Genomic DNA, 19837 nt, shown 5'->3' with positions numbered 1-19837 from the left:
TTGTGAAAAATACAGGACTACAGTAAACTTTGAAAATTCTCTTTTCTTTTCAAGTTGTGTTGCTGAATGAGAAAAGTAAGCCCTTGAAAACAGTTTATAATTATACAAATCAGTCCTAGATTATCATTTGAGCATAAATAGAATTAGCTCAGTTGCTCTGTCTTTTCTCACTAAGAAATCTTACTGATTGCAAAATCTATTGAAAAGATACAATCCACTGTTATATTTTAAAATACTCTTTTCATTGTCATACTCACCATATGGTTTGTTTCTTTAAAGACCCTTCCAGATACTAGTTTTAAATAGCTCCAGTAGTTCCATCTAAGTAGATACGTATTTCTTCTTTATTTCTTTATGTATAGTTAACAATAACATTTTAAATAGTTTTAAATAGTACTTTAAAAAAATGGTAAAAATCCTAAAATTGTATTAAAATTGAAATTTGCATTTCAAATATGAACCAAAAAAGCCTTTTTTTTTTTCCTTCCAGGAGGAAGAAAGACGTATGGCATCCATTGCAGCAAAGAGAGAGGAAGAAAGGAAGCGTGAAAGCCATAAACAGTCCTTGCTTAAGGTATTTTTCTATGGCTGTTCTACACCTGCTACATGCCAGTTTTCAACAATCATCTGTATCCTAGTATTTGTTTTTTGCTAGTTCTTGCATATCCCAATATGCCTCTATCTCTTCAGAATTTTTTACAGCTTAAGCAGTGCACTCCACAACTGAAACTTCCTTCAGTCAACTATGCAAGTTATACTTTAGCAAAAACCCCAGTTTGAATACCTGACTGTGATATATGTAAAAGGATGGCACACTTCATTTTCACAAATCCAGAGACAGAAGTAAAACCAGATTAAAGTAAAGGACTTTTCAGTGATTTCAAATCCTTGAACTTGGTCTCCCCCATTTCAGGTGAGTGCTCTAACTGCTGCCATGCAGGGTGTTCTGAAGTCATTCTTTCTTCATTCTTTCCTGTTTAAGTTGTTCCTTTTGGTAGAAAGAGTTAAGCAGTCATCAGAGCAGCAGCTAGATTCCAGCTGTCTTCTTTTTGAGACAAATGCTTGTCTACCAGACCACCTGGCCAAGTTAATGCTTATATACATCAGATGGAATAGCTCGAACAGGGGAGACTGAGGTGCACTCCAGAATACTCTTATGGGCCTGCTGACTCAAGGTCCTATGTTGCTAATAGGAGACCAAAGTTCAAGGATCTAAGAGTGTCTGCATTCCATTTGTTGTGTGAATATCCCCATTTTTCTCCAAATCATTTTTCTCTGGAGAAAAAAGTGCCTAACACTTTTTGTCATCCAGTAATGGTTCTGCAAAGAGCATTTTCAGTTCATGTGTCCATTTTGCTGAGTTGCCTAGGTAAAATAATATTAAGGGCATTAGAATAAAAGTAGTTGCAGGAGGCTGTAAGAAGCACAGCAGCTGTATGTAACTGAAAATGAGACACAGTGTAATGTTATTTTGAAAAATGGGCATAGTACACTTAAAAAATAAAAAAAGCCCATAAACATATGAACGGTAAAGAATTCCATGTCTACTGTCTGAGAACATATTATGATTTCCTGTGTGTTTTTGTATCCATGTATATTTTCAGTTTAAAAAACTGAACTGAAATGAAGCAAAACAAACTACAACAAAAAACAACCAATCCAAACCAACAAAACAAACAAAAAAACAATGTAACTAAGTCTGAGATACTAGCTTTTTTTTTTAAACAGTCATAGTTTGTGGGGTTTTTTGTTTTTCCTGTAAGCTACTGATGTATTTTGTAACATAGAAATGGGAAATCAGTAAATATAGTCATACTTAGTGTTTTATACTGTTGAAAAGCTAACTGTGTCTCTGAACTCTTAAATAAGTTGGTGTTTATTGGAAGTGTTGATTTGTAGTTCATGTGCTTAACTATTGATATAATGTCTTTGTAGCAGAGGGTTTTTCGTGATGGCCTAGATTTCTCACTGCATTTTGCTAGTGGAAACTTCCCTTAGAAGAAAAGATCATATTTTTAATGTTCAATGCCATTGTTGCTCATATTTCAACAACCAATTGTAGATTTTGTAGTTTAATTGAGGTTTCTTTCTTACTTTCAAATATTTAGGTGAAGCAGGAAAATAAAAAAGAGCCAAATACCAGTATCTTTTGCACAATTTGCTTATTTTTCTTTATCTTTCCTTTGTAAATGTTTTCTTCTGTGTTATGACAGGATATTTTCTCTGTTATTTTCTTCTGTGTTACGACAGGATTTTTGATGCAGCCCTTTAAATACTAACCAATGTTGTGTTGTTTTCTTGTATCATAATCAGCCTAAACAAAATAGTCTGAAGCAATTATATTTTAAATTATGATATGAGACAGGCTATTACCACTGGTAAGATAATGATAAAGGTGGTTAGGTTGTATTCAAGTGATACATTTTTTTTAAAAGGGATTTACCTAGTCCAGTATCTTTTTAGACACAATTTGAGATCATTGCAACGTGAAGCTAAAAAGTATGTTGCTTCAATCCAAAATGTCATATAATTGAAGTAGAATACTCATCAGTACATCTGAACAGTGTGCATTTTTTATCCTTATTAGACTTTTGAAACACTCTTCCATTGTCGAGACCTGTTTAAAACATAATGATGACTTCAACAGATCTAGATTCAAATATTATGTAATAGTTTAAGTCCTTTTGTCTGTCCTGAAGGTATTTTCATTTTCTGTGTCTATAAAAATCACCTTCTGTATTTACAAGGATTACTATTTCCCCCATCCAGAGTGTTTTGCAATTACTTGAGCTGTCTGAGCTCAAGTGCTAGGGTTGCTCTGGCAGCCTGAAGGAAAGTAGGAGCAATATGCCCTGCTTCATGGGAGAACTCTTACAAGCACCTGCAGACTGTCCAAGTTAAACTTCTGTAGTAATCCAAAATAAATTAAAAAACTTCATTCTTTAACAAATTGTGGGTTTATTATGGTTCTTTTTTGGTTTCTTTTATTTTGTGAAATGTTGCTGGCAAAAGAACATTAGAATGATGCATTGATTATCATGCATACCACAAACTGGTATTATTGTTTCTTCCATTTAAGACTTTTAAAGCATTTAGATTAATCAGCATCTTTCTTTGAGAACAAACAAGTGTGTAGATACTGCACTGTTATAATTTATTATGACTTTTCTATCTTGTTTCAGGAAAAGAAACGATTAACCATTTGTAATATTGCTCATCAGTGGGAAATACAGCAGAATCGAGTGGCTCTTGTGGCTTCTTTAAATCAAGATAAAGATGATGAGCCCTGTCAGATCAATGGCAGTGCTGCATTTGTATTTCCTGAAGAAAGCAGGTATTCTGTTGGTTACTACTTCTTGTTCATGTCATGTATTCCAGGTTACTACTTCTCATTTCTGAGATCCTACAGTATTTCATCATCAACAGTAATACAGCCAGATCAATCCTGAAGGGGTGTTTTATTTTGTGATTAAACCTATTGACCATTAGTAATAAGTACCTACAGCAGCAACTCACTGACTAAAGGAGTGCAAGCAAAACTATGTGATTTTGTTAATAAATGAGGACTTAAAGTCAATTAAGTGTTTGACAGAACTGTTAAATATTAATTCTTGAGCCTTCTTAAGCTTATTCTTTTCTTTGATAGCTTATATTGTTGTTTGTAGTTGAAATGAACAAAATGAGAATGTGTGAACATGGCAAACGTTTATAAACTCCTTCTGTATCAAGAGGTTTCAAAAACTGAGTGTTGCATTCCTGTTCTTATTTTGAATAGTGGCATCTCTCATTGGACTGCTTTCATACCCATCCTGTTTTAACAATAGCAGTTTTTTTACTCTTATTCCTAAGATTATTTTTGTGTTGCTGGTTTAAATTAGTTTTTTTGGTTTTGTTTTTGTTTTTTTTTAATAAACTTTTTGACTTGCTTATTTTTATCTAAAAGGTGGCCAGCTGACATTCTTTATAGTTTAAAAACCAAATGCAGAACCTAATGAACAATGTGTGTCTAGAAATGGATAAAACTAAACTAGCAGAATTTCAAGAAGTACTAGGAAGGTATTAAAAAAAAAAATACTAACAATCATTGTGCAACTTTCCAGACCTGTGATTTGTGCTTGTCATGAATTCTCTCTGCACTTCAGAGATGGTCAGCTTGAGTGTATCATGTTAGAAATAAGATAGAGAGATGAGAACATACATATTACTTAATTTGAAAATTGCTCTTATGAATTGGAAATCTGATATTGTTTAAAATAAACACATATTCATCCCTGTTAATAAAGGATTAAACAAGTATAATAAGCCATAGGAGCCATCTCTAACCAGCCTAATGACTCCTGATATCCTGATCAAATAACATAAAATGTGGTTTTGAGGAAGGATGATAATCTTTTGCAAGAATAAAAATAGCTGCTCACTACTGTGAGCATTGTTTTGGATTGATTTTACCAACTGCCTGTTCTTAAAGGAATTAATCACGTAATAACTTTTACATTTCATATATCAAACAGAATGTGAAGGTGACTTTGCTTGAATAATGCATTGTTTAAGTTGTTTTTAGGTATCTAGAGCAACAGATAATATTTTATGTTAGCATTGTGAGTTATAATTGTTAAACAGATTATTAAATATGAGCAATTTAGTTAAGTTCCCTCACAACATGCCCAGACCCCTCTGCCTCCCTGTCCCGCTCAAATACACCCACAGGCTTTCTGCTGAGAGGCAGAACATTTGCAGTTTTACTTGATGGAAAGAGGATTTTCCAGACATTAATGTTTTTGAACCAGGTTGGGTACTGCAAATGAATGAATTCTGAGAAATGTGATCACATTTGACAGCTGTGTTTTGGTAAATCAAAGAACTAAAATTCAATAGATTGATATTACTGGCTCAAACTCATCTCGTATCACTGTGTTTTTATTTTCTCTACAGATCTCTTGATACAATATTTAGCAGTGCAGTACAAGGGTTGTCTGTTCTTGAGTCTCATTTAGTGGAAGTGGAAGGAGACACTCTTTGCTTATATGGTGCTGGAGCACTGGAGTGCCTGGATCGAAACTGGAGTGTTCAAACAGCTGGGATGATTGTCACAGTCTCCTTTATGTTCATTGAGTTTGATGAAATTGTCCAAGTGTTACCAAAACTGAAGATAAAGTTTCCTAATTTTGCGGTAAGAACGCCTCAGATTTCAGCTGTGTGAGGAGCTATGGAGTGGGTATTCTATAATAGAACCTTAATTTGCCATAGTCAGCCTTGGGTGCTTTTATGTAAACACATGCATTGGTGAATGCCATATTTGTGTAGTGCTACCCTTTAACATTAACTTTACCTTGCTACTTTATAGATATCAAGACTTGAATGTAGATTATCATGCATGATGGTATTTTCTTTCCCTACTGGTTATTATTTCTCTTAATTCTTCTGATCTAGCTGATTATACAGTAATGCTATTCTACAATATTGTTATCAATCCTTGGTATCAGGGGATCTTCATTTGGGTTGTGATTCTTGAGATCAATTAGCTGACAGGATAAAAAGAGGTACAGTTCAAAGGGAATAGCCAGCTAAATCAGTGCAGCTCTTGGAATTCCTTGAAGTTCTTGATGGAGCAAAACATGAGATGTCCTTTTAGTACTAATTTTTTTTCTTCAACGTTTCATTTAAAATAAGTAGAAAATAATTGGGATATACATAAGGCAACTTAGTACTCAGATGATATGCCTCTTGAGGTCCATCCATATTTTTAAGGTTTTAAATACAACAAAACTTCATGCTTCAGTTGATTTTGTGGGGTGACTTCAGACAAATTTATCTCAGTTGTTTAATTGTGGTGGTGTTACTGCTTTGTGTAACATTTAAAATACTAGTGCTATTACCCAAAGGTTTATACATTGCTTGAGGGCTTGTAGTGTTGACATTTAAAAATATATGTAATACACCAGTTGGTTGATACATTGATGGGTTTTGCCACAAAGACCTGAAATGAAGTGCGTTCAGTAGCTTCCTCAGACCCATTTGGTTTTTGAAATTGAGGTTCACAGAATAGGAATAATTGTATTCCATCTTAATTGGTCCCTTTTTTTTTTTTTTTATAGTGTTTTGACACTGTTGTTTTTGTTTGGTTTGTTTGTTTTTTTAAGCACCTGAAGTTTAAGGAGACAAATCTTGTGACGCTGCAGCAATTCAATGCATTAGCCCAGATGCATCACATTGAACAGCTGACAGTTGATCCTCAGGGGAATCCTGTTGTCAACTTCACCTTGTGGAAATACTATGTACTGTTTAGACTGAACCATTTTAATCTACAGAAGATAAATGGAGTGAAGGTAGGACAGTGTTGCTTCCTCCTTACTATGAGTTTCACAAGGTAAATTAGCACTCTTATTAAAAAGTAGATGAATTGCTACTAAAATTAGCAGAACCTGGTCAGTGTCCTTCCAGTATTAGGAGGAAAAAATTTAGTAGACTTGCCCATGTAATTTCTTGTGCTGTGCGTCCAACTGCAGTGTTACAAAAAGCAAAGTTGGTAAGATTCTTAGTTGCAATTATAATGTTGTACTGTTATTCAATTGCATAGAACAGTCCAAATCTGTAGCTGAGTGGCTGGGATGAGCCTGAAGGCATGTGTGTCTAAAAAATAAAATTAAATAACTGCATGATCCTACTTCATTTCAAGAAGCACTTTTTTACTATGTTCAAAGAATGACAGTGAATACTTCTGCAGAAATCTGTGATTGGAAGATGACATAGTAGTTTACAGTATGTGATATTTACTATTGTTATAAAGTATGGCTAAAATAGTATTTTCTTCTTCAAGCTTATCACATGAAGAAGTTTATACATTTTTTTTTCCTCTGCTTCCTATGTATAGGATTGTTAGTATGTGGTTTTATGCTGGTTTTGTGTTTTATGTCTAAATACTAAGTTGGTACCCTTATCTTGATATTTTTTCTTTTTATTCCCCACTACCTCAATGGAGAGTAAGTGTATTCAAGCATGTAAAATAATTATTTTATAAAATGGTTGATTTATATTTGGGCTTTGATTATAAAGGAAGCAAGAATAGCTGTAATGCAACACACTATTTGAATGTTACATTTTAAATGCCAAATAAGTTTAAGGGATGTTATGAAACATTCATTAGAGCAAAAATGAAACATAGCTATAGCATTTAGATCTGGTTGTTTTAATTTGTTTATCATCATGATATGTTTTGGATTAGATGTTTTGCTATCTGATACAGAGGTAGCATGAATGTTGTAGTTTATTTAATTTTAGTTCTGTAAAACATACATTAGTTACACAGAAGAGACGGAGTGGGATAGAGTTTACCTGAATTAAGAGACAGGATTAGAAAGGGTGAAGGCCCATGTGAGCCACTCTGTGGCTGTTGCACAGTCTTTAAAAAAAAGTTATGGTCAGTAATTCCATGAGAACTTTAAAATAATGTTAAATTTAGTACTTTACTAAAAATGCCTGTGGAAGCTGATTTCTTTAAAAAAGACAAAAGTTAAATGTGGGTTTAAACTTTATTTTTTTACAGCATGGTAAACATAAATCTTACCTGTTCGCCCTTCACGAAGAAGGAAGAAAAAAAAAGAATTTAAGACAACTATTTATGTAGACTTTTGTTATGATCTTAATGTCAGCAAATTCAGTCTTTGAAGGAATGCTTAATTTAATAGTGCTTGGCGATTAATTTAGTAAATGGGTTTATGTGGACCAAGGCTTGCTTTTTATGTGAGATGTATATCAATTCGTAAATATTTATGACTGAAGAACATTTTTGTCCTCAACAAACATTTCAGCCAGACCATGTGCACTCAGAATTTTTCTCCTCATGTCTTTAATAATTTGAGCTGTGTCATAGCCAAGCAGGAGAAAGAGATGAACTCAGATTGCTGTTTTACATTGGTCTACAGTCATGGCATCCAGCTTTGCAGATAAATACTACCTTATCTTTTAAAAGCAGTAATAGAAAATCCCACTGCTCTGTAAAAATTAAAAACGCCTGAAGTGTGCTCTTAGGCATCAGATCAGCCCTAAATAATAGTTTCAGGTAATGGGAAGGGAAATGTGCCAATTCTGCTATTCTGATTATCACTTCTGTGTGTTTGTACAGATTGTTATGCTGACAGTCTGAGGTAGGTGTAGTTGGGGAGTAAAAGCATTCTGAATTGAATACATAGCATAACTCTTAACAGTTTTAAACATTAAAAAAAAGCAAACCTAAAAACTATAAAAGGAAACTTATTTTCTTAACCATCCTTCTTCCACTGCAGTTACGTACCAGGCTAGAACCTGCAAGTTCATTTCTTCCTCACAATGTTTTTTTTTTTCTGTTATCAAATTCTTACACTTACTAAATGTGAAGAACCAAATTCTCCTTATCGAGATACACCAAATTTTTCCCCAGTGCTAGTAATCTGTTTAATGAAGGATTGTCAAGGTTTTAAGTTACTAAACACTACAAAACACTTTACACCAAGTGGTATGGCATGTCTTGTAACAGATGCCTCCCATTTTCTGGGCTGGTGCCTGATCTCTGCTTGGCAAGAGGCAGGCGTCAGAGCCGTGCAGTGCTGCGGTGCTACCGTTACAGCCTTTTCGTGATTAATGGAGCAAACAATGTTTGGGAGTAAGATAGAGAACATGAGTTTCTGTGAGCTACAGAGTGTATTCAGCATGCTGTCTCTGTTGACCCGATCCTTATGCTTCTCTTAACATAAATAAATACATTAAATTCACTTACTTCTCCAGCAGATATTTCTGCCTGCTGTGGTCTTTGTTTCCCGAGCTGCTATCTCTACTTTCTGTTTGAGACCCCACATCTCTTAGCAGAGTGTTCTCTTAGCAAGGTTCTCTTAGGCTACAAAGACTTATTTAAGTGAAAATGAGCAAATCTAAACACTGTAAAAATGGAATAAATTTTACATTTCTGATCTCCTGACCTATGTTTACTCTGGTGAATTTCTCTCTGCCTTCTTCTTTTGAGTATACTTTAGGCAGCAGTAGGTTTCACAGTCTGTAAAAGTCACACAAAAATCTACCAATATTTGAATTTGGGTAGAATTTTCTATTTGTTCACACGTGCAACTGATACACAGCAGAAAAATTATCTGGAAATATTCAGTAAATATTGTGAATATTGAAGGTTATTTAATAATAGGTTGCTTTCCAAAAAGATATTGTAAGATGAACAGAAATTAAATTCCATCCAGAAGTTAAGAAGTCACTGAGTGAATTTCATTGTCCTGTGTTATCCAGGTCTGACTTAGATGATCATAAAGATTTCCTCTTCACTCACTGGAAAGCCAGGATCCTGGAATCTGTGCCAGCAACTCTTGGCAGTTGAAGTCAGTTCATAGTCTGGCTGTCAGGGCAGGAGAGATGCAGGCCATGGTCTCCAAAGGTTACAAGCTCAGACAAACACAAACCAATAACAGCTACCACTGAAAAATAAACCCCTTCCATCCTGTTTTAACAAAACTGGATTATGTGAAGTTAATACAGAAAATTTTTCAGCCACAGAAAGTCAGTTTGAAGAGATGTCTAACTTAAAGTTTATACAATATTATGCATGATGTTTAGAGAAGTATAATGGAGGAACACATTTGGTGGGGTTTTTTTTGGGGGGTGGTGGTGGTGGTGTGAGAAATGCAGGGAAAAAAGTTGTTGATTTTTTTCTTTTCTTTTTTTTTTTTTTCCCCCACGCCTCTTAAACCTCTTTTTCTATAAAGCTTTCTCTATGACGCTGCCAAAATAAGAGAGACTGTAACTTATCTTTTCATATGTGGGTGCCCAGAATCTTTTCAATTCTCCAGCATGACTTCATCAGGAGTTTTCCAGTAGACCTTAAGAGCACGCAGTATGGAGCAGAGCTAGTGTGTCTGGCTTTTAGATACTTAATGTAAGAAATCATAACAAAAATCCTTCTTTTCATGAATGCTGTCAAGAAGCACAGGGTGGCAGGTGTGTACATTGAAGTTTTCAGAATTACAGGAAATAAGCACAAGTATGTCCTTTGACTTCTTTTAAAGTACATTTAAAATGCCAGTAAAAGCAAATGGCTATTTTGAAGATATACCTGTAACAGATCTGTGTGCAGTGTTCTATATGACAAATTCTAGTTAATTCTCAATGTCCATATGTAATGAAATATAAATATGCCAATTTTTAATCTTAACTTTCTTCTTTTTCTTCCCCTTTTCTCACTTCCCTCGCAGGTTACTGAGAATGATATTGTAATAGCAGAAAAGCTCTTTGGCATTCTGGCATATGTAGCATCTTCTGAGCTGCCTCGTTATCGCATGCTGTCATTATTTGGAGAGTCCAGGTAACGTGCAATGAACCAAACTGAATTTATCCAGTACGTAATGTTTAATTCTTTGCACACTGTTGTGACAATTTTTTTCTAGATAAGAGGATAAGTATTTTGCAGATATCTTACAGAAGATAGTTTCTCTGCATATTGCAAAAATATTAGCATCTCCTGATTCATGTAGCCAGAGGTTTTCCCAGAAGTGATGTGAAGTCTACCAAATAAGATTAAAAGGCACATATGTGCAAATGTACTGCTTGTTTAGTTCTCAGTTGTACTGGTACAGGTGGAGATTGTGGATTTAAATTATAAAGACTAACTTTTTAGTGGGTGTTTTATAGTGAGTGACTATAGCAGTTAACAAATTTAAGTGTTAGTGGTTTAAGAAAAAAGGTGCTTAAAAGAACTCCACATTTTTAGTCTTGTATAGATACATAAATAACGAAATTTTAAGCTGCAAGACTTCCTAATTAGGAGATGTTGTGAGGTATATGTCAAAAGGAGGAATTGTCTGGATTAATATGTATTTTGAATAACTTGATGCAATAAACCTGGAAAATCGTGAACTACATGCTCAAAGGGAGAAAAGAAGAAAAAAACAATCACTAGAACATCTGCACTTAATAAAAAGTTTCCAGTAATTAAGACTGTAAATCTCTTTATCAAAATTTCACAGGAGGAAGCAATGCCATTATCTGCTCGAGGGGAAGACAAAGAAACCTGGGACTGGGAGTGAGGAAAGCAATGATTACAGAAGAAATGGAGGGGAAAGCTCAACTCGAGCTGCATTGAATTACATGACAAAGGACTTATATCTGGAAAAGCTTGAGGTAAGTGTGTTACTGCAAAGTACTTTCATCCAGTATTATATAACCTTAGACTACTACTCATGGAATTTATTTATTAGGTTTCAGTTGTGCTATTGAGAATGGAGGTTCAAAATGTTACTGCTTACCAGATTTACATGTATGATGAAACATTTGATCTAAGTGATCTATGCCAGAATGCTGGATAATGGTCCACTTCTGTCTCTGGTGAAGTGTTTCCTGACCAGTGGTGCTATGTCAGAAATATGTTCTCACTCACACACCTTGTGTTTGTAATGAAATGTACCTGCTTTAGTAAAATAGAAGAAAAGAGCACATTTATTTTACAAAGAAAATGTGTATTGCACATGTTAGAATTTTCTAATAGAATTAGACAGTCAAAAAGTTTATCCCAAAATGAAGAACACATTCACATAAGACTTGAAATAGTGCAGGCTGCAATAATAAAGAGCTGTTTCCTAGGTTTTAAGTGACCTACAGGAAAAAAATGTATAGGGCATGTCTTAGGTTTAATTATTAATAAAAGTGCAAGCTGGCTTGTTGCAGGCAAATGCATCAGTTATGCTTGTTTTAGTTTGTGTTTCTGATCTGCTCATTTGCTTGGGCAAAGGTAAATGCTTCTTTCAGCCATGATCTCTCTTCTGAGCTGACATCATGCTCAGATGGCATGTAGGCACCTTGCTTCCCACATTTGTCCTCCCACATTTGCTTATTAATGATGTGTACATTTTTCAATCCTCTAGTACAAGAAATTAAATTCAAGTTCATTGAACACTTAATTCAGTTACTGCATTGTGGTTTTCTTATATTGGTTCCATAATATACAAGGGTCAGTGACTGCATGTGTGGAGAGATGAAATTAAGAAAATCTTGCTTCAAAAATCTGTGCTAGTAGCTTTTAAAACTTGGAATGGCAAAGAGTAAGACAGTGGGGTGTTCCTCTAGCCCTTTGCCATGGGACAAGCCACCGTAGTAAAATAAACTTGGTATTTGTGCAGTTTTCTAAATACGTGCATTATTTTCCCAGTGCAGCATTTCACACCTTTTCCTTCGTTACAGCATCACATATGTGGCAGCAGATATTAGAGGATGCCACAAAAGGAGAGTAAGATAGGCTGCTTCCAGTTCCCTATCAGCAGGAAGCCAACGTAATAAATGTGATTGAATAAGTTGATGGAACAGCTGGAATGTATTTTCTCTGCTTTATCATTCATTTAAGAAAACTTCTGTATTTAAATGTCATAAATCAAACTAGAGAAATATTTAGCACCAGTGTAACTTACTCTTCAGAGCTTATTGTGTTTTATAGAAACTATAGAAAAATGGATTAATGCAGTTGCATAAAGTGCAGTATTATTTCTATTATCTTTATAAAGATTTATGTTACTTGAGTATATAATGCAGTACAAGAAATCGTGTACTTCCCAGAGTCCACCAGGGCACCTGTGGAAATGATACAAATTGGATTTTTCCTGTGACAATATGCTTAGCTCTTGCTAAAGCAGGTAGATGAACATTTACTCTCCAGCTGTTGTGCATATAGCTATAAAAAGCTGGAAAGCAAAGTGAGGAGAAAGGAGAGTAGTCTGGTGCTTAATTTTTCCAAATTTTCACCACTATACCAGAAGACCAAAAAAAAAAAATCACAATGCTGTAAAAGATATTTACATGGCTACTTAAAAGTGGATTTCAAATTATTAAATAAAGTATCAAGAATCTGGGCCACACAGAAAAGACTTGACTTAGAACTGGTAACCACCAGAAAGAAGTGTGGTTTGCTGGCTAATTGCTATTTTCTTTCATTTATTAAATATTTGTGGTTGTTTTTTGGGTTTGCTCTTATTTAGCATTTTCGTCCTTTGTCTTATACAATGTGTAATGCTTCTCCCTTGCAGGAAATGAAGGAAAGAAAAGCATTTTGCCAGACATACGTCGAGAACTTAGTGAAAGAAGCTGCTGACATCAATATGAAAAATGAGTCGCTGCAGAAGCTCTGGCCTCAGATGTTCATTGAGCTTGTGAGAGATGCAGTGATAGAAATACGCAATAAAAATTCCTACATGAAACTCTGCTTGCAGCGAATCACTGATCAAAAACAGTAGACTTGAGGCTTGTTGTCTTGCAGGCTTTTCGTTTCAGTATTTTATGCTGTTTTGCAAACTTAAAACAATAGAATATAAAATTACCATCACTATGGCATGCTTCCCTTACCTCCCACAAGGGGATGCCTTTAGATCTTAATTAACTCTTTTTAGTTTTGAAATAAAAGTTTACTTGCATATTGCTTTAACAAAGCTTCTTTGGCTGAAGTGATGAGGTAGCATGGGAGTGACTTGATGATTGTCATGTTTTACTAAGTTCTTGTTCATTTTTTTTCCTTTACTTTTGTTTTTCTAGTGCTTTGGCATTGATTTTTGAAGAACAGATTTAAACTCTGCTTGCCTTACTTTTTATTGAACACTTTTCAATTGCCACCTTTTTGACTGTTTGCTGCAGTTTAAAATAAAAAAAATCAATAATAGTAGCTGGTTTTTTTTAATAAGCAAAAGCTAATAAATTATTTTTACACCCTGAACTTGATAAAGACTTAGTATTGTTGTTTAATTTGTGAGATTATAGAGTATGTTTTCATATCATGGCTATCGCGATGCTTAGTAAATCAACATTTAATCAACTTAATTCTCAACAAGTTGCCCAAACTTGATTTCAAGTGTTTTTCCTCAATTCCATTTGTATGATTTTGTATGAATTATTATAGGTAGGAAATGAATTTGAAGTATACTTACGTAAGTTTATTTTTTTGTGCTCTTAAAAGATAATAATAAAATAATTTTGTTTTTTTTCTTCATTACTATATTATTAATTTTGAGGTTTGCCACAGTCAAGTGAGCTAAAATGCATGAATTACATCTGATGAGGACACTGATGATTACTCTTTAGTTGTAATTTATATTTCTGTGACTGTGAAAAATTCATTTGTGGTCAATAAAAAGAAATTCTTCACCTTTGCCCTTCACAGATACTGTAAAGAGGTACTGTATGCAGAGAACAGACTTTTTAAAGCTGCATGAAGAGATGAGGCACAACTTGCTCCCAGACTTGGCTGTGAATAGGTAGAAAAAGCACAGTACAGTAACTTCAGCTGTAAACATCTTGCAGACTTCTGTCCAGAAACTGAGTTTAGCAACTTGCTAACAAGTCCAGTTGATTCCCATGGCTGGTGTTCATATACAGGTAGAAAGCTGTGCTGTTTAAACTTAATTTTATACTTCCATTGTATCATAACTAACTCAGAACCTTTGTGCATTCTTTTACTCAATTCAAAGTAATCTTATTTCATTTAAGCTCATTTATAAAAGACAGATGTTCGTAAATTAAGAACTTCCTGCGAGGTTTTAAGTGGCTCAAAACTAAGTTATTTTTAAACTTTACCTGCACAGGAGTCTCTGGCAAAGCAGAGGTGCAAATCATAATGATAGAGTCACAGAATGGTTTGTGTTGGAAGGGACCTTCCAACCCCCCTGCATGGTCAGGGCCCATTAGACCAGGTGGCTCCAAGCCCCGTTTTATAAGTTTCTGTGAAGGCTGAAAGTAGCTGTGAATGAGTAGCAGCAGTCAAGGGGGGGTGGGTATTTTTGAATATACATTCCACTTGCATTCAGGTCAAGCTGATGAATCTGACTTGTGATACTTTTCAGCACTGTATTACAGACTAACAGTGGCATGTGTACTGTTAAAGGTAAGTTTCAATTTGCTGTATGTTAAATGTGATCTTCTAAAGCACACTTAGAGGAACTTGCTTTTCAGTCTACAGAATTTAATGGAGGTTAAGTCTCTTAAATTCTAAGGAAATGCTAAAAGTCCTGAAGAAACTGTTTGAGCAGTTGATAAATTTTAATAGATACAGTCACCCCTGCAGGCTTTTTGAGCTGCTTCATGAAATTTTTAGTAAGATTAGTGTATTTGATAGGGTTTCTTTTTTCTTTCCTTTGGAAAATTGCTCTGTCAGTATTTATGGTGCATTTTATTAAGGGAGCAAATTAAGTCCCTGCAAAACTTTGTGTGAAGTGTAAAGTGTTTGTGTGTAAAGTTTGCATTATAGAAATAGTATAGAAATGATTATGCAAAAGCTTTTTGGATCCATCAGTTCCTGTGCAAAGGGGTTGGGTAGAGCAATTCCAGTTTCTGCAAAGGGACAGAAACCTTAGCAGCTGTGTAAAAGTGCACAGCTCTCCTGATGATGTAGTTGAACAGCAGATGGGCCCCTTTTGAATTGGATTCAGCAGCAGTAAAAGACTGGAAAAAAATGTTGCTTAAGAAGGATGGATTGGTCTAGAGGTACAGGAAGTTCTCCATGGGAAAATGCAGAAAAAAAGCCAAACATTCTGATACTGAGGCTTAGAGGTATAAACCTGATTGGAGGCTTTAAGGTAGGGTCTTGAAAAAGCTAAATGAAGTGAATCAGAGGCTTCTGAATGAGTTGTAGAAACGTCTCCTTAAAATGCTCTGTATTCCCAGTGGTCTGTGAGAGCTGCCAGTTCAGACTTCATTCCCTCGTAGCAGCTGTTTCATAACAGGATAGCTAAATGGCTGAAGTGTGGGTAGCTGAACAGCTATTCTGAATGAAGAAGAGTAACATTGGGCTGCATGCTTTTTTCACATAAAACCAGTAGGAACAAGAAGCCTTTCATTTCTACTAAATCTTTTTAGGAAACAAGTGAATGATGGACTAAAATTATGTAAGCCCTAAGAGTACAGAGATTGTTAAGCATCCAAATGACCTTAAAATTGTTAGCATACTGTATGTTGTTTATGTGTTTATCAAAACTAGATGTCAAATCAATTACTGTAGTTGCTTAGTAAGTAGTTTTTGAGTACCTTAAAAAAGTGGCAGTGGTGTAAGATATAACCCTCAAGTTCTTAGATATTCTGAAACTGAAGTACTACAGATACAACATTTCTATGGTTACAGGTATAAATTGAGGAGTTAAAATAGCCATTGATTTTGAAGCTTGGAGACATCTTAATAACAACTTCCAGGACAAAAGCAGTTATTTTTTCTGCTTCAAAAGCATTCAAATGCTGTATGAAACCCAATTTTTATACTGTTAATACTTCATTGGTATCCTAACCAAAATGGACTGTTGTGATCCCCTCATGTGGCCTGGCTTTCTGCACAGAGCAGGAGCTATTGCTGTAAACATTCCACATATTAACTAGAAATCATCTTAAGGGTTGAAAATATACATATATATATATATATACATACACACATTTGTACTCTCTTTTCAAAACTTCTTTTCCCAGTGGTTTTTGGATTATTTATACAGTTTCCTTTTTTTATGAGCCAAATTCCCTCTATGTCCAGACAAGGACAGATACCTTTATTTTTTAGTTTTGGTTTAGCCATATCATGCATGAAGGCCCCATTATGTCATGCAGAGTCACTGTTTATTATGCAACTGAAATTTGATCCTCGGTAAGGAGGCTGAAGAGCTGTGTTTAATACACTCCTTCTCATACAGGATCTGAAAAAGTAAGAGCTGCAAATATACTGCCACAGTGAAACAAAGAGAAAAATGATTCACTTGATACAAACCAAAAGCTGATGCTGTTTTGAGGGGGAAAAAATGTACTGGGAAGCTGTTTTAACTGAGCATTTTAATGTTAAGCTGCTCAATTTCCTGGGAACAAGTGTTACATCTGAATTTGGGAATAGCTGAAAAATTTATCTGGTTGGTGTAGATATCAAAGTAGATATCAAAAAAATACCTTGTTCCATTGTTACAAACAGTCATACTGTTATACCATAAACTTTCAAATCATGAAATAGAGGAAAGATTAACTTACTGAAACACTGGCCATCTGCAGATTGTTAGGCTGCTGTTCAAACAGTAACAAGTTCATAATCTATGTAGGCATTATAGAAATTGAGGAAAAGTAACTACTTTTTTGAGCTGTAGACTGTGGAAGTGACAAACACTAATGCTTTCAGTTACTACTTTTTATCATAGTGATACAGCAGGATGAACTGCTATCTTGAAACTAGTTTATTTAAAGAAGCTCAGGCAAGTACTTACTATGTCTTATTACTAAGCAACATTCACAAAGATGTGATTTAGACTGGGAGGCAAAATCACAATAACAGACTTGTCTTGATTGGAATAACAGACTACTTGGAATGTTTCTGTTCCCATAGCACACCAAGTACAGTATTAGTGAAATTATTCTTTCTTTAATTTAAGTTGGCAGCTTCCATCTTTTTTGGATTTGTAGGACTTGGTGTTTTGTTAGATGTGTGTAGAACAATGAGAGGGAAAATACTAGCTATCACTTTACTCTATGCTATGATAAAGTTGCTTTTGTTCAAAAGTGAAAATAAGCTCTTTGATTTTTCTGCAGAGCGCCATACAAAAAAGTAAAGAGTGTGGGTTACACAGACTTTAAGTAATCTCACAGAGGGCTAATTGGTATCTGCTTACACACATGACATCAGAGCTGGAATTTTTTGATCATGGACTACAAGAAATTGAATCTAATCAACCCAAATATCTAATTTTGTTGTATATCTTTCCTAGGCTTCTGCTCTCAGGGGAAGAAAGATAAGTTCATCTGGAGGAACACTTGTCTCTGTTTACTGTGGTGAAAACAGCATTTCTTTACAAGCTGTCTAGTGGAGTTCATGTACCATACTTGTATACGGATGGGGTGGACAGATGCTTCTTCTTATTGTATCAAATGTCAGGAGGCCCTGAGGAAGAACTGAGAAGTCTTAGTGGGGGGAATAACTGATTCTTCTCAAGTTCTGAATTGTTTGGTTTTGGTGGAGGTTTTTTTGTTGTGCGGTTATCTCTTTGGTTGTTGTTTTCACCAGTTATAGTGAGATGTACTGCAAACAGAACCATACTTGACTGATAAAAATATCTTGAGTGTAAAAAAACTAGAAAACCTCAAGTTAGAATATTTGCAAAACATATAGCATTAAGATCTAGCATCCTCAAGAAATGTTTCCAAAAAACCCTATATTCCCTACCACTGATTACTTTGTCTTGAGGCAGTAACTATTTTATCCAGCTTTTTGTAAATTACAAACTGATGACTTCATTATTGCTCCAGAGTTTGGTTGACGGGTACAGTATAAAATAATGTAATCAAGACAGCAGGAGAAAATTTATTGGTGCTGTTAGTGGTTGATTAAAAGGATGAGATGCTTTATCTCACCTTTGTTGCAATCTTCCTAGTTAGGCAGCTACTTTCCATATCAAGGAAAATCTTGTGTGCCATCTTAATTTCTGTTATATAGTGCATAGCACCTAGCATATGGTTCCATCCATAGCTGAGTTACTCCCTAGTTTCACACAACCTATTCCTTTCACTTCTGTTTGATTAGCATGGGTTCCCCAGAGATTAAATGCTACTATTAGCAGTAATTCTTTTTGCACCTAACAGATCGGGAACTTCTCATGAGCACTGAGCACATATAAACAAGTTTGTACTTTCTGAAATACTAGGCATGGATAACATAAACGCCACTGACCTTTTCAAAGCAAGTGAGAATGATACCTTTCAGGAGTCAAGGTAACAAAAAACCTTTGTGTGTATTATTAAGCAATTAACACTTAAGCTCAGAAGATAGCTTGGAATGACATATGGTTTCCATCTTTTTATAATACCATAAGACAAGAGATTTATAAAGTTAACATACACAGTGGTGAAGAAATTGTGCCCTTGAATGTGATGTTTGTACTACATGCTCACATAGGCTGGACAGCTTACTTGGCTGTGCAAGTAATGGTGGTATGAATGTATTTCACACTCAGTGAAAGAAATCACAGTGATATGTAGAGAAGCTGTGACCTTACAGTAATAAAAATGCTGAGTTAGCTAAAATAAGGCATAATCACTCCCTAAAAGACATGAACATGATGCCTGTCTCTCATGTTGTGGTAGGTAGTTGTTGTTTCGGCTGTTTTTTTAAACCACCAACCAACAAAGCTTATATAACAATGCAATGGACAGCCAACAGGCTATATTGGCATTATCCATGTATCTTCAGAGTTTTTATTTCTTCTGTTGTTAGTATGTATCTAATTAACAGCTAGGTAAGAAGAAACATTTTACTGTGTGTTCAACAGTTACTGTAATGCTAATTGCTTTATCTGAGGTGAGGCCTTCATTGTCCTGAGAATCTGACTCTTGATTAAGAAGTAATGAGCAAAGAAAAAAAAAAAATTCTGTTTTGCTTTTTTAAAGCAAGATACCCAGGTATTGCTGTTGTGACTATGTGTAGGAATCTGAAGCCAGTTAGTTTTTTCTGTGGGAACTGCAAATGCTTCTAGATGTTACTGTAGACATTGAGCTCCATCTATGGCATATTAAGCATTGTTCAGCAAATACTTCAGCACATACTTGAATATTCATTTTTTAGGACTTTCCAAGACTAGGACTCATTGCCAAGAAATGTCTTTGATTTTGGCCTGAAACAAGAGATACAGGGCTAAATGCAGCATTAATTTTGTATATTTACTACTTTAAGTATTTGAATCAGGTCTTTTTTTTATTTAAAAGCCTGGTATTGTAGCTTTAAATGGAATTAATGTCTTGTCCAAGACAAGTCTATAAAACCACAGTTGTATTTACATTATTCCAAGTACTGCAAGCATTTAAAGACATTCTTATTGATTGGCTA

General features: G+C 34.9%; 1 protein-coding gene across 1 annotated transcript in view; it reads left to right on the top strand.

Moving 5' to 3' along the window:
• Positions 1-13994, top strand: part of LRRC49 (leucine rich repeat containing 49) — a 39949-nt gene extending 25955 nt beyond the window's left edge. Inside the window, exons 11-17 of the mRNA XM_030457319.1 lie at positions 491-574; positions 3183-3334; positions 4933-5170; positions 6141-6326; positions 10227-10336; positions 10998-11151; positions 13044-13994. Of these exons, the coding sequence (XP_030313179.1) occupies positions 491-574; positions 3183-3334; positions 4933-5170; positions 6141-6326; positions 10227-10336; positions 10998-11151; positions 13044-13250 (1131 nt within the window). The 3' untranslated portion in view covers positions 13251-13994. The remainder of the gene's footprint in view (positions 1-490; positions 575-3182; positions 3335-4932; positions 5171-6140; positions 6327-10226; positions 10337-10997; positions 11152-13043) is intronic.
• Positions 13995-19837: the final 5843 nt, after the last annotated feature.

The sequence above is a fragment of the Calypte anna genome, chromosome 10 (assembly GCF_003957555.1).
Source record: "Calypte anna isolate BGI_N300 chromosome 10, bCalAnn1_v1.p, whole genome shotgun sequence".
NCBI classification, from domain to species: domain Eukaryota; kingdom Metazoa; phylum Chordata; class Aves; order Apodiformes; family Trochilidae; genus Calypte; species Calypte anna.
The sequence above is the reverse complement of the archived record's forward strand: the minus strand, read 5'-3'. Positions and strand labels throughout refer to the sequence as shown.